The sequence below is a fragment of the Schistocerca americana genome, chromosome 2, assembly GCF_021461395.2.
Source record: "Schistocerca americana isolate TAMUIC-IGC-003095 chromosome 2, iqSchAmer2.1, whole genome shotgun sequence".
In the NCBI taxonomy this organism is placed as follows: domain Eukaryota; kingdom Metazoa; phylum Arthropoda; class Insecta; order Orthoptera; family Acrididae; genus Schistocerca; species Schistocerca americana.
The window spans coordinates 399341893-399367760 of NC_060120.1; the positions used below are offsets into that span (position 1 = coordinate 399341893).

At 37.9% G+C, this 25868-nt stretch overlaps 1 protein-coding gene across 1 annotated transcript; it reads right to left on the bottom strand.

The window, feature by feature from the left end:
• Positions 1 to 1434: 1434 nt before the first annotated feature.
• On the bottom strand, positions 1435 to 25868 carry LOC124591170 (splicing factor U2AF 50 kDa subunit). The gene is made up of 11 exons (XM_047131713.1): positions 25700 to 25868; positions 16920 to 17064; positions 16524 to 16636; positions 16321 to 16448; positions 16126 to 16242; positions 15831 to 15969; positions 14373 to 14455; positions 11703 to 11825; positions 2542 to 2700; positions 2166 to 2330; positions 1435 to 1919 (listed from the first exon to the last, which is right to left on the bottom strand). Exons 1-11 carry the CDS (start codon positions 25719 to 25721, stop codon positions 1788 to 1790), a joined length of 1326 nt encoding a protein of 441 aa, XP_046987669.1. The 5' UTR covers positions 25722 to 25868; the 3' UTR covers positions 1435 to 1787.

Genomic DNA, 25868 nt, shown 5'->3' on the forward strand with positions numbered 1-25868 from the left:
AATGGCAAAGTGAAATAGAATCCTCAAACTGTAAAAGTAAATTATTCATTGATTTACTTGTAGCCAATACAATGTAGCTGAAACAGACCTTTAACGAAGACTATGAAACTACAGTTCAGTTGCTACACAGGTTTCATCGAGTAGCGCATAGTCCCATAACATTTTTAATCCCATTGCAAAATGGCTAACGAACTTTTCAGAAAAACCAGACAGCAATATGTACCATAGAGTGTTTAACTGTCAAAAGTTCAGTTTAAAATTAGTGCTTCATGTAATTGGTGGTGCATTGTTAACTATAGAGTCAACAAACACATGCCCATAGTTTGAAAGAATTGTCGAACTAAATCACATTTGTACTACATTGAAAGCCCACTTTTACACTTTTCAAGCGATATAAAAAAAAATGGTGTAAAATGTGGGAAAATGTAAAATATGGGAGATAACATTTTAAACTATAAAAGTTACGTACTGGATTCCCCCTGCCTTTTCGCACTTTATGTATGATATGTATATAACAGGTATCAAAAGACTTGTCAGGGACTTATCATCTAATAAAAACCACTGATGTTACTGGAATTGGTAACTGTCTGGGAAGTAGAAACATTTGACAATTTCAAACGTCGTAAACAATGTTTTTGGAAAGCCTGCAGCTGTCATTCATTATTTAAATAATGAAATACTGCAGTAGTTACATATTTTTTCATGCTTAATGACGCACTTTGAGAATTATTTCTTGTTAAGTGCAAATATGTACATGCGCTGGAGTCATCTTTTTGAGATTACCAGGTACTGCGCCACCTCAGTTATGTAGAAAACCACACACACGCAAACTATCATTCACACGGTTTATGTAACATCACAAAAAATAATACAAAAATGCTGCACTTGACACGAGAATGAATTCTCTAAAGACCTTGTGTTCAGCATACAAAAATATGTAACCAGCATTGTGTTTAAACTAAAAACATTTCAGCAACACACAGTGAATGATGGTGTCAACTAGCGCTACAAGAGGCCAAACGCAGAAACATGCTAAACATGGTTCAACAAAGGTGTCACGATGATCACAACAATCACTAAACAGCATTTGCACGGTAGAGAGTTTGGAAATGATTGTGAATGGTCATGATACCTCTATTCGAACAAACCTAGTTACTCCCCCAAAAAAAAAAAAGCTGTGCTTGGCAGCCCATTTTTTTTCTCAACGAATATTTTTTCGTAACGTGTAAATTGTGGGAAATTATAAATACGTTGACGCAAAACTGGGTGCAAACAAACATTGTGGACATCAGAAATGTGATGGAACGATAAAAAGTGTCGTAAAGGTGGGAAAACATTGATTCCAGGAACATAAAAGTGAGGTTAAACTGTATTTGGTTTCAGTCTAACATATGAGAACCTAGTAGACAGACAAATAAGGAAAGAGACAGAAAGTGAGGTGGTAAATTACTCTTTATTTACACAAGGGAAAGTAACAAAAAATGCAGGCCAGACAGTTCTTACTAAATTAAGAACAAACAGATTTCATTTTAGCATATAGTCTTAACTGAAGATGCGCAAAAATGAAATACTGGTGTACATGTCTCAGATTTCAAAAAATAACTGCAACTTCCCCATATCAAATCAAGGCTGCCCTTTAAAAAGTTCTGATAGTAATGGTTACAGAACATGATACTATGCTTCAGCAGCCAAGTATGATTACCCAAGTGCAGTGGCTGTAAATATTCCATGTGGACATTCTAGCCAATGCCATACACATCAAGAGAGGCTATTTAGTTTTGTTTACATTAAAATTCTCTGCGATGATATTTATCTGGGTCAAAGTAAGACGTCACCACAACACGGTTGTTGAACTTTCGGCCAGTCAGTGACTGCTGGGCCTTTTGACAATCTATAATTGAATTGAATTCCACAAAAACCTGCAACAAGAATCAGAGTAACAAAGGATATTAGTATAACATCAGAATTTGGTTTCACACTAATGAAGCATATAGTTATCAAATTTTCACATGTTTAATGTAATGTAAACATGGAATTATGCATGTTCAGAAAAGATTAAGCCAATTAAATCAGCAAAAAGTTTTCTGTCAATATCTGTCATCACAACATGCAATAAATAACACATTATGCTTCACTGTTTTCACAAAACTAACAATTACATGTACCTTTCCACATCCTGGTACATCTACACCTTCAATAGGCCTTGGAATTTCCACCGATCTCACAACTCCATATTTGTTACACTCTTCTTTTATATCCTCAAGAATATCTTCATACTCTTCCTCATCCCGAAGTTCTTCTGGAGTGACCATATTGAGCAGACAGAGGACCTAGAAAGCAAAATGTAACATTAGCTACAGAAAATAATGTACCTAGCTGTTTCATTTACTCCAGTAATTAATGTATTTCACCGACCACTATTTAATGAACTCTATGGCAATACTTCACATTTCCAAGGCAAAACAAAAATGATCAATTAATTTGTACTTTTTATTCTACAACAGCAAAAATTAATTTCCTAATATGCTCAAGGATACTTACTTCGGTAGCAGGTCCAGCACCTCCTACCATTGTCAAACCTGGAACTTGGATTTGAACAGGGGCTTGCTGTCCTATCTGTGCATTCTTTGCACCTACACTTGCTCGTTGCACAATCAATTTCTTATCACCTAACTGCATGCCATTTAGTCCAGCTATAGCCTGAAATACAAGAAACAACATTGTTTCCCATTAGAATTAAAATAAAAACTGTGTTTGAAACATTTAAACTTTTATGGAAGCATCCAACACTGCTAACAACGGTGTAAGAAAGCATTTCAACAGTGCAAGTACAGTACTAGTTTTCAAATTCAATGGTTATTGATAATTTTAATAACCAACTGAAAATGGTAAATCTTAGTCACACCTGGTTAGAATAATGAGGCAGGTGAAAAACAAAAAATATAAATCCATGTGGTATCCTCACACAATCAGTGAAAACATAATCATTACAGAGTTAGAATGAGCAATCTAAGTCATACAAAACACTGCATAATAACCAGATAAAAATCAAGGCTAAGACACCATGAAAGACAAAAGGGAAAAAATTGTAGCTGGGTGACTGACACATTATGGGCTCCTCACGACTTAGAAGAAAGCTAACTGTCAAAAGCAATATGCTACTTTAAGTGTAGTAAGGGTTACTACTTCAGCTCTTTGTGGTACAAAGGTGATAAGCCAGGGTTGCTCTTAAGGTTTGACTGGAAGTAGCTTCTTATTCTACACTTCCAGCCACTGAGCCTGCCATCAACACAGGGTCTTCTGGATCACAAAGGATATAAAACCCTGCAGCACAATCCGTGAGCCTTCTAGGTGGTCACGTAAGTGAGTTCATTTCCTTGGATTCCTATAAGCCTTGAACCCAGTAGAAAATTATTTTCTTTTCCATGTTTGCAAGTGAGTGTTCTGCAATTCTTGCAACATCTGGCCTGCTGAATAGCAAGCAGGGCACTTCAGGAATCTGAGGAGATGAATTTCTTGCCACAGCATCATCTCATCTGCTTTGGATGGCAAACAATACCATATAATATACTGAAAACTGCTCTGGGAGCCCTACCCTGAGGGCAATACCAAAGAACATGACACAGCAGCCAATAAAATCCACCTGTTTACACCTACCCATGCTAAATTCTCTTTAAATACAATTCTAAAGCCTGTAAGACAGTTGTTGAATCAAATCCGTAAGAAAATGTGAATACAAAGAAACTGGAGAGAGTTGGACATGTAGAAAAGAGGATGGGAACAGGCCTCAGAAAATTAAAAGAAACTTTTTGCACCAACATACTGTCAGATGGAAAAGTCACTGAGGGTCAACTGACAAAATAATACATCAGCTTCAGCAGTATTATAGAATAACATTCAGGAATAATGTAAATGATTTGGAAAGCATGAAGAAAGCAGTCTTGGCTTCATACTTTCACAAACTCTTAACCGACAGAAAACTGATACATTCACTTTCCCCATCTGGACATGAATCATAGTGTAAATTCCAATAGACTAAAGTTCCAGGAAGTGTGTGTTGAACATTAGAACTCCATTCCTGAAGCTGTTATGGAAGCCATCAAACAAATTTATGGGAACAATATTGCTACACACCATATATCAGGGATGCTGAGTCACAGATAGGCACAACAAAAAGACATCATTATAACATTCGGCCATTTAGGCCTTTGTCAACAATAGACAGACATATGCGCACACCCACCCACACACGCAAATCACACACACGACTGTAGCCTAAGGCAATTGAAACCAGACTGAGGGCAGCAGCACCAGTGCATGATGGGAGTGACGACTGGGTGGGAGTACAGAGGAGGTTTGGAGTGGAGAGGGGGAGGGATAGTATGGTGGGAGGTAGTGCTGGATGGGAACAGAGAAGGGGCTGGATGGTTGATGACAGTGACTAACGAAGGTCAACAATAGACAGACATACGCACACACCCACACACACAAACACGACTCGCACACATGACTAACCTTTGTTAGTCACTGTCTTCACCCATCCAGCCCTTCCCCCGTTTCCACCCTGGCACTACGCAGCCGTTATTCCAACACCACACCCAGTTTTTTTATTTTTCTCCTTTTCCGCTACATCCCTGCAGAACTTCGTTGTGCGCCAGTTGACTGAGACTGCAGTCTTGTGAGAGTTGCGTTTGCATGAGTGTGCGGGGTATGTGCATATGTTTGTCTATTGTTGACAAAGGCCTTAACGGCTGAAAGCTATAATTGTGTGGCTTTTACTTGTGCCTGTCTGCGATGAAGCAACCCTGCTATATGGCGAGTAGCAACTTTCCTTCTCATAATATTGCTACATACCATCCTGAGTTTTACATTGTTTGAAATTTATGGGAACCTAATACACTCATACCACCTCTGATTTTTATACATGGACAGACTCAGAATCCTGATAATATTATCTGGACAAAAAATGTGTTTGTAGGGTTAAATACACTGAAGGAGGGAGTTAGTGATTCTGTATTAACATTTAATGTTGAAAACATGGGGACAATTTTACCTCTTATTAAATTAAAATTAATTTAATAAATTAAAAATTTTACCCCTTATTAAAACATTCCAGGCTGTTTTACTATAAATGGGTTGAAATTATAAGACAAGTAGAGACTCGCCAAGACACAGCATGCAGCAGAGTTCATCATGAAAGAAGCAAGATCAACCTGAACAAATAATCTTTTAGAGAAGGAGGTTGGCAAAGACGATGATCCTGATTATGCTACTGGGTGTTTTTCGGCCTTAATTTAAAAATATAAGCCAGTTATCGGCATTTGGAACTGCCGATTTTTCAAAATGAAATTTTTGTACTTTATATATAGAAAACTACTTTGGTAGCCACATGTAACTTTGTGGCTTGTTTTATGATAACACTGTACCTACTGAAGCAGAATCTCAGTAGCAATTTGAATAGGTGTGAATCTATGGACTTATATGTACATGTTTTCATGACAAGAGTTGCATACTTCTAAATATTTATATACCTTGTTCTTTTGTATCCCATCTCTATAATTCTGCTTCAGTAGAAAATAACATGGACATGTTTTTAGATTGTTTTATCTTCACTGGCTCCAGAGACTGAGATACATAAACTTTGCTAACTAAACATTAGCTGCACAGGCTCTGCACACTCCCCTTTAAGATGTTTAAAGCCTTACATTATTTTAGTGTTAGTTCTTTATTGTGTGGCAGCCACAATAACATCTCATTTTAAGTGAGGCCAAGATACTTCATTTTTTCCTTAAAAGTGAGAAAAGTATCCCCAGTTTCAAAACAGGTAAAATTCCAGAAGTCATTACAATAAACAGGAATTTAAAACCTATAGTGTTAGACCATTCCTCCACTCACTTTATTGTCAAATGCAATTGCCGAGTAGCTTGAAAGGTTCGAGCATGCACAGAAGACGGAGAAGTCATCCACAAACTAGGAACAATGTTCCTTAAAACAGTACGGTAGGACATTCCCAACTTTGTACTGAAAATACCTGTCTGAGAGGAATGAGTTTATGACAGTGGGTAGTCATCCACTGAACACACACTGATAGAGCTGCAACAAATAAACTTTCCTCCAGGTAGTGATGTATCACAAACCTTTTTCAAACTAAATTGGACATTGATGAGGTGTTGCATACAGAGGAAAGCTTATTGAATTGCTGCTTTGAGCAGTGTCACTTTATCAAGTGTGGAGTGACACCACCTGAAACCACACTGAGGGTGACATAGTAGGGACTTAGTTTTGAGAACCCATAATAGGCACCAATTGACCAGTCTTTCCTATGCAGCTTAGAAGACTAATGCTATGATCACTACATGGGTTAGTCTGATCCTTCCCTGGTTTTAATATCTGGATTAAGTCACTTTCCATGAGTTGGAAAAGTCACATGTCGTCCAAATATCATTAAAGAGCAGAAAGAGGATTTGCTCCAACTGTGAGTCAAACTGTTACACTATTCTGCACACTGTCAGCTGATGACCGGGTCCATTACCACAAACTACTCACTATGGATGGAATTTCAGTTCCCACAAAGAGAAAGGCTGGCTACAGTCCTAAATTTGGTGGGTTGGAGACCACAGCCAACCCTCTCTTGCATCTCCAGACAAGGACAAAAAGCTGGATCATGAGTAGAATTGGTCCTAATAGTCTTATAAGATTCAGCAATTGTCTGAGCAACATTCCTTGAAGTTACGGCACACCTGCTCTCAGGACTGGCAGACCTGAGTTCCACCTTGAGATCCTCCTGATGGCTTGCTATACTTTACTGTCCGCCCTCGGTAGCTGAGTGGTCAGCGTGACAGAATGTCAATCTTAAGGTCTCAGGTTCGATTCCCGGCTGGGTTGGAGATTTTCTCCGCTCAGGGACTGGGTGTTATGTTGTCATCATTTCATCTCCATCAATGCGCAGGTCGCCGAAGTGGCGTCAGCTCAAAAGACCTGCACCAGGCGAACGCTCTACCCGACGGGATGCCCTAGCCACACGACATTTCATTTTCACTATACTTTACTTGTGGGTGTGGACCTACTGATTGAATTTAGGAACTCTTGCTAAAGACCTCTGCTTACTCTAACCATTCTGCTTACCTTTGCCCTCGCCATTTGAAAAGTTGAAGAATTCGTGTCTGTAGGCCACTAATTTAAGCTTCGTATAGGCCCCCTCTTGTCCCCCAACTGCAAAACGACATTCATCATTCCACCGAACAACAGGCTGCCTCCTAGGTGTTGCCTTGGACTTTGGGATGGATGTGTCAGTGGTATGGCGATTCAAATCTGTAATGCGACCCACTCATTCCAGAAACCTCCACCATGCTTGAAAACAGCTAACTGCTTGTACAGCACCTAGTCAGCCTTTCCAAAGTAACATCTTGGCAGCTTCCTGTCAGGATCTGCTCCACGTGGCAGATGGATCCAGACATGGTAATGATTGTTACCATGAAGGTCATCATCCACTCCCTATTGAGCATTGTCTGCAAGGCAGGTGAGCAGAAGGAGAGGTCCATGGTTGTAGAGAGAACACAACAGTGCTAAAATGTATAGCTCGACCCACATCCATCAATATGTTGTCTAGTTTGTGACAGAATCTCAAGTATTCAACACCTGGGGCAAAATGTGTTAGTCCCCACAGTAATCTGTGCACTACCCTCCAAGGAGAATGGGAGAGGGCAGTTGTTCAAGAATGTGTATGTGGGTCTCACTGTCAACAGACTCTTACAACATGGTAAGACTATCCAAACAGAAATTTGTTGTGATGTGGTTAAAGGCACAGGCAAGGAGCAAAATGTGCCAAACATTACTATCCCACCTTTCACCCTGTCACCAGCAAGGTAGTCTTCTCTGTTGTGAGAACAGCCTGCAAGCATAGTCATGTTAGTCTGTTTACAATGAGTCTCTTAGACAAGACACACAAAGGTCTACCCTGTATAAGGAATTTCAATTCCTCCACACAAATTCTGTAGTCATTCATTTTCTACTGGAGTAAGGGAGCCACTTCAGCAGAGTGCCTTTGATATACTGGTATCCTGGTGCTTGAGTGGTGAGGAACCTGTAGAGTGAGGGGGACGGGAGTGGCTGCCTGGGTCTGGTGACAAGGCATCCTCCTATGATGTCCTCACCCGTCAAATGTGTCAGAATGGTGCCTGGGACAGCTTTTGACTCAAATGTTGTGACTCTCTTCGAATATGTTGGGGGACAGGGGACATTGACAGGTACTTTGCTGTTGGGGGGGGGGGGGGGGGGTGTCTTCTCAATGCTCACTGAAAATGTCACCAGTCTCTCCTGTCATAATCGCATGGTTCACTATGCCCACTTTGCTTTGGCACGCAAAAGGAGCTGCTGCTGGATGTCATTTGCATTTCAATGTCCATCTTTTCAACAGGTTCCACAGAAGCTTGGCTTCTGCTTATGTCATCCACCTTCCTGAATTTTGCATTCCTCAGCAAAAATGGGGCAGTCTTGATTCCAGGTGGGGTGGCTCCCACAGCTGGATACAGAGAATCATGGGCTGCCTTTCCACATTTCCTAAAGGTCACTTCAACCTCAGCAACTTGGCATTTTAGGGTCAAATTGCTGGTATGTCTATGGTTAGGTACATAAAGCTTAACCTTAACTCCGAGGAACCCTGCCATTATGTGTTAGGTAGTGCTGGAGAATTGAAGATCACAATGAATTTTGCCATTATGCCTTCGCATCATTTGCTCCGCATCGAGTTCCGAGATGTCTATGTCCATAATATCACAGCATGTGACCACACCCGTGCTTGACTTGTGAGTTAGACAACTGGACAATTATATCACTGTAACCCAATTTTATGACTTCCTAAGAAGTTGCACCCGCTTTGCCTGTTACCCTCAATCAATAAGGAACCAATTTGCAAACATTTAATATGCCAAGATACCAGCAAGTCCTTCCAATACTTAATGAATACAGGAGGGGGGCACTTTTTCAAATGTCCCCTCCTTCCTCTTGATCACAAAATGAGCCCCAGCACTAAGTACAATTTGATTATCAGGACTAGCCTCCCTCATTCATTTGGGTGAGTAATTGTGAGAATTCCCAGACAACACACCCATCATGTTGGGACTGGAAGTATTGATTATATTTGCCCTGGCGTTCCCACAGGCATCTAGGGTCCACCTCAATAGAGTTCCAACTGCCTGGGCAAGCCTTATACAAGTTAGGTGTAGCAGACTGCTCACAGGTTACCCCTCAAAGACTGTCCCTCTTCAACAGCACACCTTGAGATCATGCAGTGTTTTATAGAGATTTTTATCATTCTTGTGATCCAGGCAGTTAAGCCAAAATCCTCCATACCTGTGGCACACAACATCCCACTGCAGCACTGTATGGTGGTTGTTGAAGCATTCCCAGAGCATACAGTGACAGGTCTGGAAACACTGACCAGTCCCCAGTTCCTGAAAACTCACCAAGCTCATGTGTTTACACAAATGAGCTCCCCGAGGTTCTCAGTATTTAGCATGACCCGGTGGGTACATGTGACTTATCGAACACCTTGGATTTGGTGACTAGTACCCTTATAAAGATTGTCACATGATAAAGCAATTAGTGACCAATGGGACACATGCAGGCTAACTTTTGAGTGCAGAGCATTAATAATAAATCCACAATCTCTCAGTACTGCTTACAATCTGAAAGGTTCAGGGTTCTCAAAACTCTATAAAAATCAGTTGGTTCAGGTTACACAAATGCTCTACAAAGAAAGAGACGTAAGTGCAAGAAGTAGCACACAGCCAGTGAGCAACTTTCTTTTATAATAATAAGCAAGACAACTGGTGTAATGAAACAAACTGTTATAAATTCATTAAATCACATGGAATTTTGATATTGTACTGAAAACAGATTTAATAAATTTTTCAAGTAGAAGTCAATTATGCCATCAACCATGTGCAGAGCTGCTTATTTCAATCATCCTATGTGAAGACAATGTCTGCAAATGGTAACTCTGTTTTACTGTGTTGGTCAATATCTGAATGCCGCATCCAATGTTCTTAAAGCTACTGTTGCTTTGCTGAAGGTCTATTTGGATCCAAGTCAGAAAGTTGTGGTGCTACTGTAACATTTTGTATTTCTTAGGATATCTTGTGGGACAATATTCTTTCAATCAAAGACAAAATATAGGTCACCCATGTGTTTTATGTATTTTCTTTACATAACAGGTAATATTACCAGAATAGATTTTTAGAAAAACTGTATATTAGCAACAAACTATTTCAAGAGCTCCTTGATCAGATAGAAATTGTTTGGTAAAATGCGAACACTAATGTGGCAGTTGGCCACTAGTTTAAATGGGAGAGGAGAATTGCAAATGCAGCCAGACATATGGTCACAATGGTCTTCAATCCATCAAAATGGTCGTCAATCCCTTCTGGTGAGACACACACGAGCCCAGTGATGGACCAGGACTAGTCTCTACTCATTACAAAATAAGACACAAAAAATCAACGCACAACACACAGCAAAGTAGAATACTCAAAGTCTTCAACAGCTACTGCACAACTGCTTGCCAGATTTGGGAGTGTCAAAACGTGATAGCACATGCCCACTTGTACTGGTATCTTACACAACTGTAGTTCAACCCTTTCAATCTCCCACCCCCTTCCTCTATCCCAGGCTTCCTAGATCTGCTACATTAAAGTGTCCCTGGAATATGTGCTCAAATAATAGAAAATGGAAGAACAACACTTACACATGTTATTAAAACGAATTAAACGTCATTCCCCCTATCTGAATATTGACAATGAAACTACAGAACCAACTAAGGTTTTGTATTTCAGAGAACTGTATAGACAGCGAAAGTAAAATACCTGATGGCCCGGAGTGATTCTGATAAGTTTTCCAAACTAAGCTTTTAAAGTGTGTGAAATGTAAAGTTTACGATCAGTGTGTACCATCAATATGGGGGAAATATTCAAAAATGTGTCTTTGGTGCTTCAACAATGTGATATCAGCCCCCCCCCTCCCGAGTCAAATGTTGAAAATAGGCAGGGATTCCAAGTAAATAACCAGAGTAGAAGACGACTGTGGTAGTAAGATTGGAAAGTCCTGATGCCAGAAGAATGTATAACAGATGGGCTAAAGAAGCTGGGTTCCAAGGTAAGGGAAGAGCGAGAAAGTGACCTAATGAAAGGTGGGAAAGCAGTCTCTGACAACATGTAGGCACACCACATATATTTGTAGCCAAAGATTAACATAAAGATCAGTTTAGATATATTTACTTGGATGCAAATGTGAGTAGATCATGATAAATTGATGTGTTATCTTCATAACATTTGAACATGTGATAAATCACACAAGTCAAGTGCATAATGATATTATACAGTAAATCTCAATTCTCTTAGCAACCTAATGATTTTGGAGATCACAAAATTTAGTAGAATTTCATAATAAAATTGTTGGATTTGTCCGCAAGTCAACACAAAATCTTTTAATAAAAAAAATTATTTTTGTTTAGATGCAAAGGGTTAATGTCCACGTGGCACTGAAGCGTCACGTTTTTTCTAATATCTATTATGCAATTAGTATAATCCAACTTAAACTGTTAGACTCCACTTAAAAGCTGTGTCACATACAGTAAACAACAATGGCAAATCACTATCAGTTACTTGATACAGTGATATTAAATGTCAATGTCACTGCAGACATACCTGGTCAGTCATCGTCACATCGGCATATTCACAAAAGGCATAGCCTTTGCTTAACCCTGTGGCTGAGTCCTTCACAAGGTTGAAAGCACGTAACTGTCCAAAGGACATAAGTAACTCTTTAACCTGAAAATGGAGATATTAACAATAGCAAAAATATTTGTTGCAACACTTTAAACACCCATGAATTATTAAACATTTTATATTGAATTAACACTACATTGAGCAAGTGACCTCTGAATGAAAATAGCAATATAAATTCACAGTTAACAAAATCATGGATGTTTGTGATATTACAATTATATAATAAATTTGGAACTGAATACAATAATAATTTTCAAAATGATATCCCTTCCCCATCGCTTTTAGTAAAGTTGCATGAAGTGCAAATAGTAAAATGATCAAAATAAATTTTAAGAATAAGAAATGAATGTAAATCTCAAACTGTTAACATGCTTTATTATTTTTATTGATCTTCACTCATTAAAACTACTTCATATAAAATTATGTTCCCATAAAACACAATGCAATCAATAACAAAAACTTATTAACTAAACCACCCACCTGTACCAGCTGCAGCCATGGACTGAAAGATAAAATTTTAAGGTTGCATTGTGACAAGTTTTATTAGTAGCCCACATGGGTTTCATATGAAGTACTAGCTGCTAAATGACAAACTTATGGCACATTTCATGTGCCTCTCCAACCAATCACTTTATTTTTACCTAAACACTTGTCACAATGAACCACACACAAAACTAAACATACATACCATAATGTTGTCATGAGTTCCACAATGGGGGCTGGAAAATTCTAGTTCCCCCAAAACATAAAATGTTTTAGAAAACTTGCCTTTCATGATCCCATAATGTGTTTGTGCGTGTTTGTAGCTCTCTCATATTATCGACAAGCAAAGGATGGGTCTTACTACCCGCGAAACCTTAGCTACGACAGAAGGGGGGAAGAAAGCAGAGGCATAGATGAGTATCCGAGTTTTTTTTTACAAAAATAACTTCAAACATCGACGAAACTCTTAAATTATAATTATCTATATAATATGAACTAATACATGTAAATGTTTCAGTGCTACTTAGACATATGGGTACATGGATGTAACATACTGGCCAATTTTCTCGTACCAAGAATAATACAAGGTTTGTTAAACTGAAATATATAACCTCAATATTATTCCTAATACAGAAGGAAAAATATCAAACAAATTTACATTATGAAAGTGACAAATTTATATCCTTGACAGACCAGGAAAATTTAACATCCACATCACTGTACTGTTAAGTACGCACCAAACACATACATGTAATTGCTGGAAAAAATGCAGACGTGTCAACGTCAAAATGGGAAGAAAAGTACTGCTGAAATTCATAAAACTTTATACAAATAATAAAGTATCCTGAAAACTGCCACAGGTGTTTACCTGGAAGGCCTATATTTCATTAATGTAATAGGCCACAAAACAGTTCTGAAAGAAAATGTTAGGTTTAACATCACTGGCCTGGAAAAAAAATGAAACAAATCTGGAGAGCTACAATATCATTTTGCTGAAAAAGTATTTTGCCTCTCGTTCAGTTTTTCATCAACCTGCAAAATAATGAGAATCTTGTGCAAAAGATGCAGAGTTTTTCTGACCAAGATCAAGGTTAAAGACTGAGGGGCTTGAAGTATCAGCATGATAAAATAGTTAAAACGAATGAAGAGCCCAGCAGCAATCCATATTATTCCATTCCTTATCTCCAGTAACTGCTGCTGTGTTACCATGTACCAATACACAACTACATAGTTCAATAGCAAACAAAATGGATTTCGAATGATAAGGTTTCCCACGAAGAATTGTGATGGAAACAGTACACAACACTGCTCTAAATGTAGACAGCAGCATGACAAAAGTCTCACCAACGCTGGGCAATAATGACGTCAAGCAAAATGGATTCTGTACTGTAAATTTGTACTCACCTGGGATATATGAACTTGGGGCAGTGAGGGATCACAACACAGTACTCAATGATGGTAGAAAAAAAATTACACACATGAAGACAGGAAATTAGCAGCTACATGATCTTAAAACTCCAGATTACATGCACTGCCCCAAGCTATCAATTAATACATCACATAACTTCATTAAGGCACTGCACTATGAAGACCCAACATCTCTCGGCATAGATCATCAACAAAACAAACAAGAATTCTGCAGCAAAACTGTTTGCTCTTCCAATGGTCCTTTCATGGGTCTAAAACTTAACATTGTCAAAACAGTATCCAAATGTTATACATTCAATGAAGTGTGACACTCGAAGAGGACCAACTACTTACAAAAAGATTAGAGAAAACCATTTTGCTGAAAACTGACAACTGTACAGACAAGCAATTTAAACAATCTCTTCCAACAAGGTTGATAACAGTTCAAATTCTCATAAACAAAGTAAAAGTAAACATTTTAAGAAACAATTCTAAAATACTTTACACTAGCATTTACATGAAATGGTTTTCATCAACCTTCATAAAGACTCAAGAATCAAAATTAATATCTTGTTATATATGCTTTCGTTAGCTTAACATTTATGGTTTCAACTAAAATTAAAGAAACATTTCAAGCTCAGCTAATTTAAGAATATTTGTTGATACATTTATCAGGAAAGCAAAAATGTCTGTCCATACCTGATCCTCATTTAAGTAATTGGGAAGGCCACCAATGAAGATCTTGTGCGGTGAGTCCGGGACTACCGTGCTAATCACGCCTGCTAAGCAATACACAAGACAACACCTTAGTGGCAAAACACTGCTTCATAGCTGACCAAGAGACTACACTAAATATAGTGTGACAATAGAACAATCTTATTTGGGACAGGTGAAACAAACAAAGTACAATTATTAACCTAATATTACTAGTTACAAAAATTTAAAAACCACATTAATAGCAGTTAACATTACACGGCAATTTCATACATCTATCTACTTCAGCAATAAGGATCACAAGCTTCCTCCATTACACAGACTAGACTTACTGCCTTGCAGAAGAACTGTGACTGCCTTGCGAAATTATATATTTCACCCTCAGGTCACAAATGGTATCAACGAGTTTCAACTTAGCAAATCAATGTTTTAAATATTACGAAGTGGCAGTGCAGGGACATGAAAAGAAACTCTGGGAACTGATCTTACATTTAAGTAGAATCTAAAATGCAGTACAGCATGACCATGTATTGTAAATAAACAAAAAGATTACATCACACAACATACAGGACTTTCCTCTACCAAAATATACATAAATCACATATGCTGCAATTTTCTCAACATTGATTGAAACACCACTTCAAAAATGAACAAATGAGAACACAGAAATAATGAAGTGAGGGCCTGATAACGTAAAATTTGTAACGACCCTTATGGGAACATGCTTAGGAATATGGATACTGCTATTTATGAATATTTCTATTTTTGGATACAATTTACAATATATTAAAGTGGGAAAGTGTTAACAAGACACCAAAAGAAATAGAAAAAATTCTCATATTTACTTCTATTTTATCCAAGTCACTATTACACAAGACTACTGAAGTGAGAGAACACAGATGAAATTTTATTAAATAGATAGATGATGAAGTGACCAATGTAAAGGAAAACAATTTGACGACTGAAATAAAGAGATTTGTGGACATACAGTACAGAAGAAAAATATTATGAGGGGGCAGTGCAGGGACATGAAATGAAACACTTATGAAGTTCTGATGTTAAACACAATATGTTGTTCGAAGACATCAGTTGTATATGTAATCTCTAAGTAAGTCTCTCAGCTTTCAAACACTCAATTATTAGTTAACGTACTTTAGACTATCTTTGTTTTGTTTCACCTTCAGCAGAATTTTTATATCCAAATACGATTGTCCTACTGTACAGCTCACAGCACTGTCCTTTTATTAACCACTGTACCACTGCTGGCTATGAGTAACAGCAAAACCACTGCTTTTTTAAATTAAAATGGTGACTCCTCAAAAATCACAGTGGCAAAGAGGTTACCTTTTATAAACATACTTGTGTATTCAAGCACAAGAAAACTATTAAAAGGAAATGCTAGTGAGCTCTGAAGATGTATTTTAGCATAGAACTCAAGCATACCAGGAACGTTAACTGATGGATTCTCTGACATCCCTGGCATTGGTTGGTAGTCATGGGGCCTTCTAATCTTTAAACTTTGACCTTTGAAATTTATTCCATCAAAGGCCATTGCCTGTGTGGTCTCATCTATTGACCGAAACTGTAAAAAAAGAATTGCAAAAAATTATACTTAATACTATATTATTTTGGAAATTATTTAATACAGTTATATAATATTTACTATCTGCTACAGAGTACTACTATTAATATCATCTTAAAATATAAATTAACCAGACTTCATTACAGTAGTACTCACCTCTAGAAATGCAAAATTCTTGTCCAAGTTAATCTGACAAGCTAAAACTGGATTTCCTGCTGCTTGAGCAAGACCAGAAAGGTGCATCTGCTGGTTAAAAAATTCCATCATTTCTTCCTACAAACATAAAAAAGCATTAATCAACAATACCAAAGACACTGCAAAGCCAAATTTTGAAATTTCAACTAAAATTACCTCAGTGACCCCAAATGGAATATTGCCAACATACAGACGACGAGCTTGGCGAGTAATTGTTGAACCAACCACAGGCACTGCTGCTTGAGGTGTGTCAGCTACTATATTAGCTGGAATCTGGCCAGCAGCTACAAAATAAAATTAAAATTTTTTAGAGTGAGCTAACATAATACTTTCAGACCCAATTTTTAAGCCAAGCTTACCTTGCATCGCCTTGTATTGGAGGGGTGTAATGTGCTCAAAGCCTGGTGGAGGTACATCCCAATATAAAGATGGTTTCCTCCGTCTTGATCGTTTCTCTTTTTTGCTGGGTGACCTGTGCAGTAACAATTTAATTATCACCTGCTAAGCTATACCCATTGCTTAAAATTACTGATAAGATATTTCAATGATTAGACTAGTTTGGGCCAGGCAATTTCAGTTCTGAACACTATGTCCTCCTCGAGTTAACGTGTTTTGTAGGTGAATACACATCCTTTAAAGCTTGACTGGTTGCACACAAGCAATATTGTACTCCCCCTCCCCCACAGACAATGGGAATTTTATTTATATTTTATTTGAGCTATGGGAGTAGTACTAAAGTAACAGAAGGTGCATACCTGCTCCGTCTATCCCTGTCACGTTTATCTCTGCTACGAGACCGTCTACCACGGCTTCTTGATCGGGACCTCTTTCGGTGCTCTCTAGATCTTGATCTTCTTCGTCTATCCTTATCTCTATCTCTGTCTTTGTCCCTGTCTCTCTCTGAAAAGCATAAGCACAAGTCATATGAACTATTTCCTTTAAAGTTTAAAAATATACTTAATTTGTTTTCACTTTTTATGCATGTACCGATTTGCTGTCTTTATCAGATGCACAATGAGATCATTCCATCTTATTTAGTAATGGTTATGTAAAACACACACCCAAAACCAAACAATACTGATGGATCAGATGACGCGCATGTGCGAATAATCATCATATACACAATTTCACGCTGACAAAAGCTTTAATTCCTGATATGCAGCACTCAAACCTGTGTGTGTGTGTGTGTGTGTGTGTGTGTGTGTGTGTGTGTGTGTAAGCATATCCTATCTGAAATATAAAATTTAATCCCATAGTAACTGAAGTAGTTAGGACTGACTGAACAAATGAAGGCCTCATACATAGGTTTTGGGAAAGACTACAGAAGCAAATAGTTTTTTAAGTTGTTTCTACAAGTTTCTTCCAAATTCTTTGATTTCAGGTAAATATTACCTTCTGAAAAATTGTGATAAGTAATTTAATAGTGTTCACTGTACTTGTGACAAATTATTAAAAGTCAGGCTATCATAATATCAAATTATCCACCATTCCGAAGCCAAACACGAAGCCCACCATAAATGAGTAGTGAGAATGCTCTAATTACTATTATACTTAGAGCAACACTAATAAGCTGGGACATCAAATTTTAAGACAAATGCACTACATTCTGTCTGGAACAAGAAGACTTGTTTTGGAGTGCAGAAAGAAAATTAGTTACAATAAGACATACAAAATAAAACCCACAGAGTTAATGTCCCGCCTACAATCTGTTAGACGAGTCATTGGTTCTGACAGCTCAGCAACATTGTTTTGCTGCCTGTCAACCACAGGAAGCCAGCCAATGGCTGAAAGCACTTGAGCAGATACCATGAACCACAATGCCACACTGCAAACCTGACGCACTTGCCTGAAATGTAGTAATGAGTGTCTTGCTTGTAACCACTGCTGTCATTTGTCTAGCTAGACATCTTAAGTTTGTAGTATACTTCATTTTTGGTGTTTATTAACTTTGTTTCATTTCAACCCTCATCCAGTGTATCAATTAGTGCTAACCTGAGATGAAGTGAAACTGAAGAAGAAAAATACAGCCAGACTTGTGAATGTGTGTGTTCAGTAAGGGACCACTATGAGAAAGAGAACAAAAGATGAGCCATTATTTCCTGTTAGGTTGCAGAGGAAGGTTTGATACCAAGAACACCAGGAAATAAGCAGCCAAATATGATGCAAGTGACAGCTTGCGACAACTTCCAAAGAGACTGTCATTCATATACTATAACAAAGGAGAACACACCACACTAAATTGTTCATCACTTCCGAAAGAATCTTCCAAAGGCAGTAAATTTTCACTGCGTACAGTGCTCAAAGACAGGCTTCATGTATCCAGTGTTTAGTAGACGTAAAATGTTTATTGAAAGGACAGATGGTGCTGCATGACTGATTTTCAGTGCAAGATCATGAGTGTGACATTGAAAAGTGTAATGTGGCTAGATGAGACTGAATAATGCCAAATGCCAGCCATTCATTATATAGAGGCTGGAGTGATGAACACCCATGGAGACAATGGCAGTGCCTGCTGGAAATGGTGGGGAATTTACAGTTTTACATGCACGTGCATGACAGTTTTGTGCCAAACTGTCCATTAATGATTTGTTTGGAAAAGACAGGTGATGACCAAGACGATATGAGCAGTATAGTCTTTCAGAAGTGGTTAGACACATCGCTTATTACAAATTTGACAAGGTGATCAGTGCCTGTTATGGATAATGCCCTGTATCACATTATTCACAACTGGTCACTAACTTTGGTAGCACAAACTGCAGCTGAAAAGTAGACGTGGATCTCAGAAGACTTGAAGGCTGAATTCCTTGAAACTGTGGCATGAAAATTACGGTCTTCAACATATATAATTGATGAGTTCCCTAAAAGTCATAAGAATGGAATCTCACTTTTTTCCCAACAACTGAAGGTGTATGGGTGCAAATAACTAATGTTATTCCAAACAAAAATGAAAAGGATTATTTGTGAATCTTACACCACTGTGAAACTGTCAATGTGACCCGTGAGACCAGAAACTGTCATCACTGAGGCAGCTGAAAATGCAGACATTGTGGGAGAATGAGTGGGAAATTTAATTATACACATGACAGGAAGCAGTGCAGAAGAAAACTATTTGAAAGCAGACTGACAGTCATCTCATTGCAAGTACTTTCCAGATAACTGTAAACATACTGACAATCAGCCTGTAATTATAGAATTACCGTATTTACTCGAATCTAAGCCGCACTTTTTTTCCAATTTTTGTAATCCAAAAAACCGCCTGTGGCTTAGAATCGAGTGCAAAGTAAGCGAAAGTTCTGAAAAATGTTGATAGGTGCCACCACAACTAACTTCTGCGTCTAATATATGTAGTGCTACACAGGCATGCTTTACAGGCACAAAGATAAATACTGGCGCCAAAACCTCTGCGTCAGTAAAAAAATTAAATAAAAAAGGTGGAAGACGAGCTTTTTTTTCTCCGCCCCATTTTCGTACATAATCCAACGAAGTAAATACAAATTCCGTATTTTTCATCTTCGAATGTAGCAGCATTTCAATGTACTACGAAAATCCGACTGGCAAGACTGTTTGGGGTTTTTGCCAATATGGCCAACTCTACATTCTGAATTTTTTCCTATCTGTGAGAAGAGATGGTTGCTAATAGGAACTTTTATGAATTGTGAATCACATGCAGTATTCTCTTCACCATAAGAATAATACAAATATAAACATTTTGCCATGTATTCTTTCATGTTTGCTGCTATCTCATTTAAATCCTGTCGTCCTAATGAACTACGAAACTAGAGTGAGACAACAGCAAACGCGGAAGAATATACATATCATGTCATGTTTATATTTGTATTATTCTTATGCCTAATAGTGATACAGTCAGAATTGAAGCACGCCAATTGACTAGATTTTTAAATCTAAGATGACTAATTTCTGTGCAGAACATAATGCACTAAAGAGGCGTCTGCAAAGATTTTCAAACGGAGAAAATTTTTCGCTGAACTCTCATTCAGAACATCTTCTATCATATGCAGCCTATTATTTGTTGATCATTATCAAAGAAAGTAGCACTGTAAGTAACAACAAATAGCAGTCTCTTGCCATTGTTTCGCTAATGAGACGATTCCTCTCTCTTTTTAAAATAATTGTAAGTGGCGGTAGCGCGCACAAAAGCAAGCCATGCCGTGAGCAGTGACAGGCCGTAAACACTCATTATCAGAATGCGACAAACAATGCAGGACACAGTACAGTAATGCATTTTCAGCTTAGAGTGACAAACACCAATAACAAAGATAACGGCACTTATCAGATCAAAGAAAAATAAGCAGTCAATTCAAACCAGATGAAGCACGTGAAAAAGGAAGGGTACCCGTATAAATACAGACAGAGCGCCTGACGCGTAGCAATGGCTACCTGGTACAGCTTAACTGCTAAGCTTACGACTCTAACCAAACTACTGTAGCTGTATCGTCATTTATTCGACCTAAATTGTGTCTCATATTACAATGGACCAACTTTGTTTCGATTTGGACGTGTGGCCTAAAACTTATCCCTCTGCTTGAATTTCGAGTCTCAAATTTCAGGTGCAGCTTAGATTCGGGATTTTTTTTTTCTTGATTTCGAGTCTCATTTTTCAGGTGCGGCTTAGATTTGAGTAAATACGGTAGTTACTGCAAATATTTAACAAAAAATTCTGAATGTTCTCCTAGACTGTAAAAATTGTTTGCACTTCTACTACAAAATAACGAAACACCTCTTATTCTGGCATATTTAATACTAAATACAACTGGCATGTTGTCGAGGTTTGTCTGTAGCCTTAGTATAGTGGCCTGGCATGTGACGCCGTAAGCCAAGACCAGCAACATTGTTAATCTGCCTGTGTGATCTGTCAATATCAATCATTTGTCTCGTAGAACATAATGCTCTTGTAATACTTTCAAAGTCCTTTCATTAATCTGTTATAACAGCTAGCACCACACTGTCTTTTGTACAAGATGTGATCTGAGTACCCAGAACACCAAAGATTTTACAGGATGTCTTTTTTACAAGAGATATTTGATGATATCTGATTAGATGCCTTTAAATGACTGGAAACAAGAAATGCCCTTAAACTGATGCCGATGAAGAGGTACTCCAGAATCTTATCAATATGTAAAAAATGTTAAACTACACTTCTGCAACACTTCATTAAAGAGAACTCCCTATCTTAGAAAATTTCAAGGGATTAAAGCAGGCATGGGCAACCTGATTCACATACTTATGTGAGTTTGTGGGCCAGGTCGTAGTGTAACATGACAGCAGTGCTCCTAGCTCAAAGTTAAAGCTATGGCGCCCGTGACAACATTTATGGAGTTACAAAACAATGCAAATGTCACCCCTTCCCTGATACACAATGCCAACAAATTGTGTTTCAAAATTCATTTTATGTTCACCGCATCTTCAAATGTTTACTGTGCAGTCATGAAGCATCGACTGCACGCCGACCAGCACAGTGATATGAAACGAAATCAAGAAGGTGCTGACCCATGCACCAATCGACCAGCACAGTGATATGAAACGAAATCAAGAAGGTGCTGACCCATGCACCAATGGAAAGAGCACGCAGTGCCATACCTCCAGGAAGATTCTTCAGCAACCCACGCCAAAGTTGGCTTAACCAGAGTTAACCAGCCACCCATACTGGTTGGGCCCAGTTTGGTTGCAGACATCAAAAGCATCAATACCGAGTAATAGGAAGATGATACTTCGCCTGTGTTCTGCACATAGTAACAAAGCGTAAATGTAATTGCACGTCGGAGACAAAGGAGAACATCAAACCATCTCACAAGGATAAGTTAATATTCTTTTTTTAGAAATAAAGTAGTCTTAACTTTAAAGTATTATGTGCAAGTCATTTTGGATTCCTGCAACCAGCCATAACTTCTCTCCTTCCTTGTTTGTATTGGAGCCAACTCTTATAGTAGCTGACAACATTTACATTAATTCCCGGGTCATGAACTGCCTTATGTTTCACAATTGCAGCCTTAAAAACTTCCACTACAAAATTCTGCAATGCCATTAGTAAAGGAACACACACAAATAAGTGTAAACATGTGAAAATGGGGTGCCATGCATCTTGAAATGTCATGGAAAAATAAACAATAAAAGTAACTCACTGCAGCGATTACATTATAAAATAGTTTTAATATTAACAGTTGCAGGGTTACAATACACCGACAATAGACAAGAATTATTTGCTAATGTTAACACACGAAACAATGAGACAGGCAATCACAATTGATGCGGAATTTAAGAGTATCTTTGTGATGTTTGGCCATAAGCAGGTCCTTAGTGTGTTCAAAATTTAGTAAGTTAATTTTCACAGACACTATTAGCACTTTTTTTTTTAAATATTTGTCCAGAAATATGTATCACATGGCCACGAATTGCTTCTGTGACACTAAAATGAAGTCACCATTTCTTTCTTCACTTTAAAAAGTTTAAAAGTCTGAATTACTTGAACTTATAAATTTGTTATAAACAAAGCCAAACTAGAATAAAATTAACAGAATGGTGAATGTCATAGGCGGAGTACAACGTGGGTGCCACAAATTCCTTCCACGGCCAGACTGAACCTAACAGCATGCCGAATCTGGCTATCCTGTTGTATAGGCTGTACTAGAGTCCTAGTTTCCAATACTAGAGAAAAGTTTTGTAGTGGATCACCCTTTTTCTGTACAGAAATGTATCAAAACCCTCAAATATATTAGCTAACGAAAGTTTACCGAATTTAATGCATTTCTAGTTATGACAGAAAGTGTATTTATTAAAGATGGCTAGAACGTAAGCAAAGCCTATACTGCAGACACACCTGTTACCACTATCTTTATGTAGCAGTCAAGTTCTTCACAGGCTTTCAAAGGTGCAATAAGTCTTCAGTCTCTTTGGGTTTGCTGCCAGATCCTAAAATCAACTGTTCAATACTTCAGCGATCGGGTCTAGTGCAGCAGGGGATACAACCCGTCGGCTTTGGACAATGACGTCACAAGTCGCCAGATAGCAGTTTACCATTTTCGCTTTTGCTGTTATGTTTCAGTTTCGTTTTTTTTACTGATTGCTTAATAAAGTGGATCTGTTTATTCTATCTCGTGAGATTTTTTTTTTAAAGCCAAAAAACACTTATTAGCCACTGAAGGGAGCTACAACACTAAGAAGAATCGCTTCTCGATTGGCGACTTGTGACGTCAATGTCCAAAGCCGACGGGTTGTATCCCCTGCTGCACTAGTCCCCAGCGATCCTGCTGTTCACTATCTTCAGGAGAGCACTCAAGTTGATTTTAGGATCTGGTAGCAAACCCAAAGAGACTTTCAAGTTCATTTGCTTTACCAACTCAAATTATTCCCATACCTTTGATTTCCACACAAATGCATGCTTTGACCCCTTGGGGAGAATATGCATATTTCATTGATTTCATCAATGTAACTGAATGAATTCATACATTTTAAAGAATTATTTCTGGCCTCAGCACATACAGCGCAATAATTTGCATGAGAGCACCTTTTATTATGTTATATGAATTATGCCAAACATGCTGAATACGAGTAATTTCACAAATTGTTGGTTCGTAAACATGTTAGCTGAGGCACCCTAGCTCAGTTCACTATAAAAGCCAATATACTTCACACCAATAAATTTAAATAAAGAAGGGTAGAGTATAAATGTTCACCCAACCATACACATACAGGAGTTGTCAGCATCTGAATATGAGTGGCCCATTGTAAACTTCAGTCCAAGGGTTTGATAACTGTGACAGCATATTGATAAACATATGCTGACCTCCTTTCTTATCACTGGTAAGTATTCTTGAAATACCCACCCATGAATCCTCATTTACAGATGTAGCTCTGCCACGACAACCTATTTTAACCAGTTGGCATACCTAGATCGATATTGCCAGCTTTAAGAGTTAAAAAATATGAATTAACACAAGTTTAACATTTGTTTACTTCCTTCTGCTGCAAATCCTTAAGTTATTGCCACCTAATCTCTCCCCCCTCCTTAAGTTTCGAGTTGTGGACACTTTTGGAGTTACTAGCGTGGCTTGCCTTGAAAACATATGAATAAGGAAGAAAGTTTAGAGAAATTTGTTGTTTTGCATTGTTTTCAAAGAAAATATATAACTGAATTGTGATACACCAAGTTTTTATAGTTTCTGCTGCCTCGTTCCATGGGTTCACTGATATACTGCATGAATTCACAAGGTTTACCATTTGATAGTGCATGAAAATCCAAACCCTAGCTAACCAAAATGATCCATGGGACACTTTTCAACTGAACCAAGACATCAGGCTACTATGCACATCAGTCTTGCATTTAAGTTTCTCAGTGGGTCCAATATTACACTAAGTTTTTCATCACTAAATAGCAGAATTCTATCTTGAATACCCTCACCATTTCTATTAGTTTGCCATCAATAACAATGAAAGTATCAAGATAGTTAAGCATTCAACAGTTTCATTAATTTTGGGGCACTAACTTACTGTCTTATCAGATGCACATTTGAGATCATTCCACCATGTTTGGCAAAAGCTACGTAGAACACGCAACCAACACCAAACAACAATGATGGATCAGTTGACGCGCATGTGCCAATGTTCATCACTAGACAGCATATTCCTGCTTGGGAGTTTCCCATCTTTGTCTATGCACTGCTGATTTCTCTCTCCACAAATTTAAATCAGTGTACATCTAGAACTCCTCTTACAGAGAAAGAATTGTCCACGTGGTCTTACTTTGTTGCCTGATAGCTAACAAACATGTTTCTATACATCAACTTTATTTTTCCCTCTATTATAATCAACATTCTGGAAAAAATGTTGATTGGGGAAATGGTAAAGTATTGAGATGCAATCTGTAAAACTTAACTCGATGGAAAAATCCCCGTCACCATCTAGAAATTCTTTAAGCTTTACAGCAAATGCCACAATAATACATAAATCTACTTCCTTACAAATACCAAAACATGAAACAGACCTTTTTACAATTTCAAGAACCTTTCTTCTCTTGGTACACTATATGCTACAGGCAAGAATTCTACATTTTGGTAAACCAGCAGAAGCAACTTTAAAGCTGTTACCGTATTATCCCAACATACTATGTTTTGAATTTTATAGAATCTAATATTAGATTACGGCACAACCCCAGCTCAAGGTCTCAACAATAACTTATCAAAATTTTCGGGTCCCTCCACAACATACAATTTTAACAGGATGGGTCTATAAAATACCAAAATATTAATTTCACAAATTTTATGTATTAGCGGTAATTAAACTAACACAATCATCCCCACACATTTCGACGGCATTTCATATTAGCTTTCCTTCAAAGACTATTTCAAGTCAACAGTTCACATTTTAAAAAAAAAAAAAAGGGGGGGCAGTATGCAGTCGTAATCTTATTGCTTAAAAACATAGCTACAAAGCAAGCAGATAATTTACGCGTAATTCATGGAACAAGTAGCCATCTTTATAAATGAAAAACGATGAAGCATATTTAATAGCAAAAACTTACCGCCTTTATTTTCTTCGCCCATTTTCAAAGACGGTTACTCAAATAAAGAGATTGATGCTCAAATGTGACTGCGGGAAATCATACTACACTTCCCAACGACAAGAGCTACCTCAGCGTCCAAGACCTCCAACCCGGCAAATGGACGCACGAAACCGGAAATAAGATGGCT

What these genes read in the sequence shown, in the direction of transcription:
- LOC124591170 (XM_047131713.1), bottom strand. Translation starts at nt 25,721, where the DNA reads ATGGGCGAAGAAAATAAAGGCG. An exon ending in TTCCATTTGGGGTCACTGAG is followed by an intron (nt 16,243 to 16,320) that starts GTAATTTTAGTT and finishes TTATGTTTGTAG; the next exon opens with GAAGAAATGATGGAATTTTT. An exon ending in GTGCTGGACCTGCTACCGAA is followed by an intron (nt 2,331 to 2,541) that starts GTAAGTATCCTT and finishes TTTGCTTTCTAG; the next exon opens with GTCCTCTGTCTGCTCAATAT.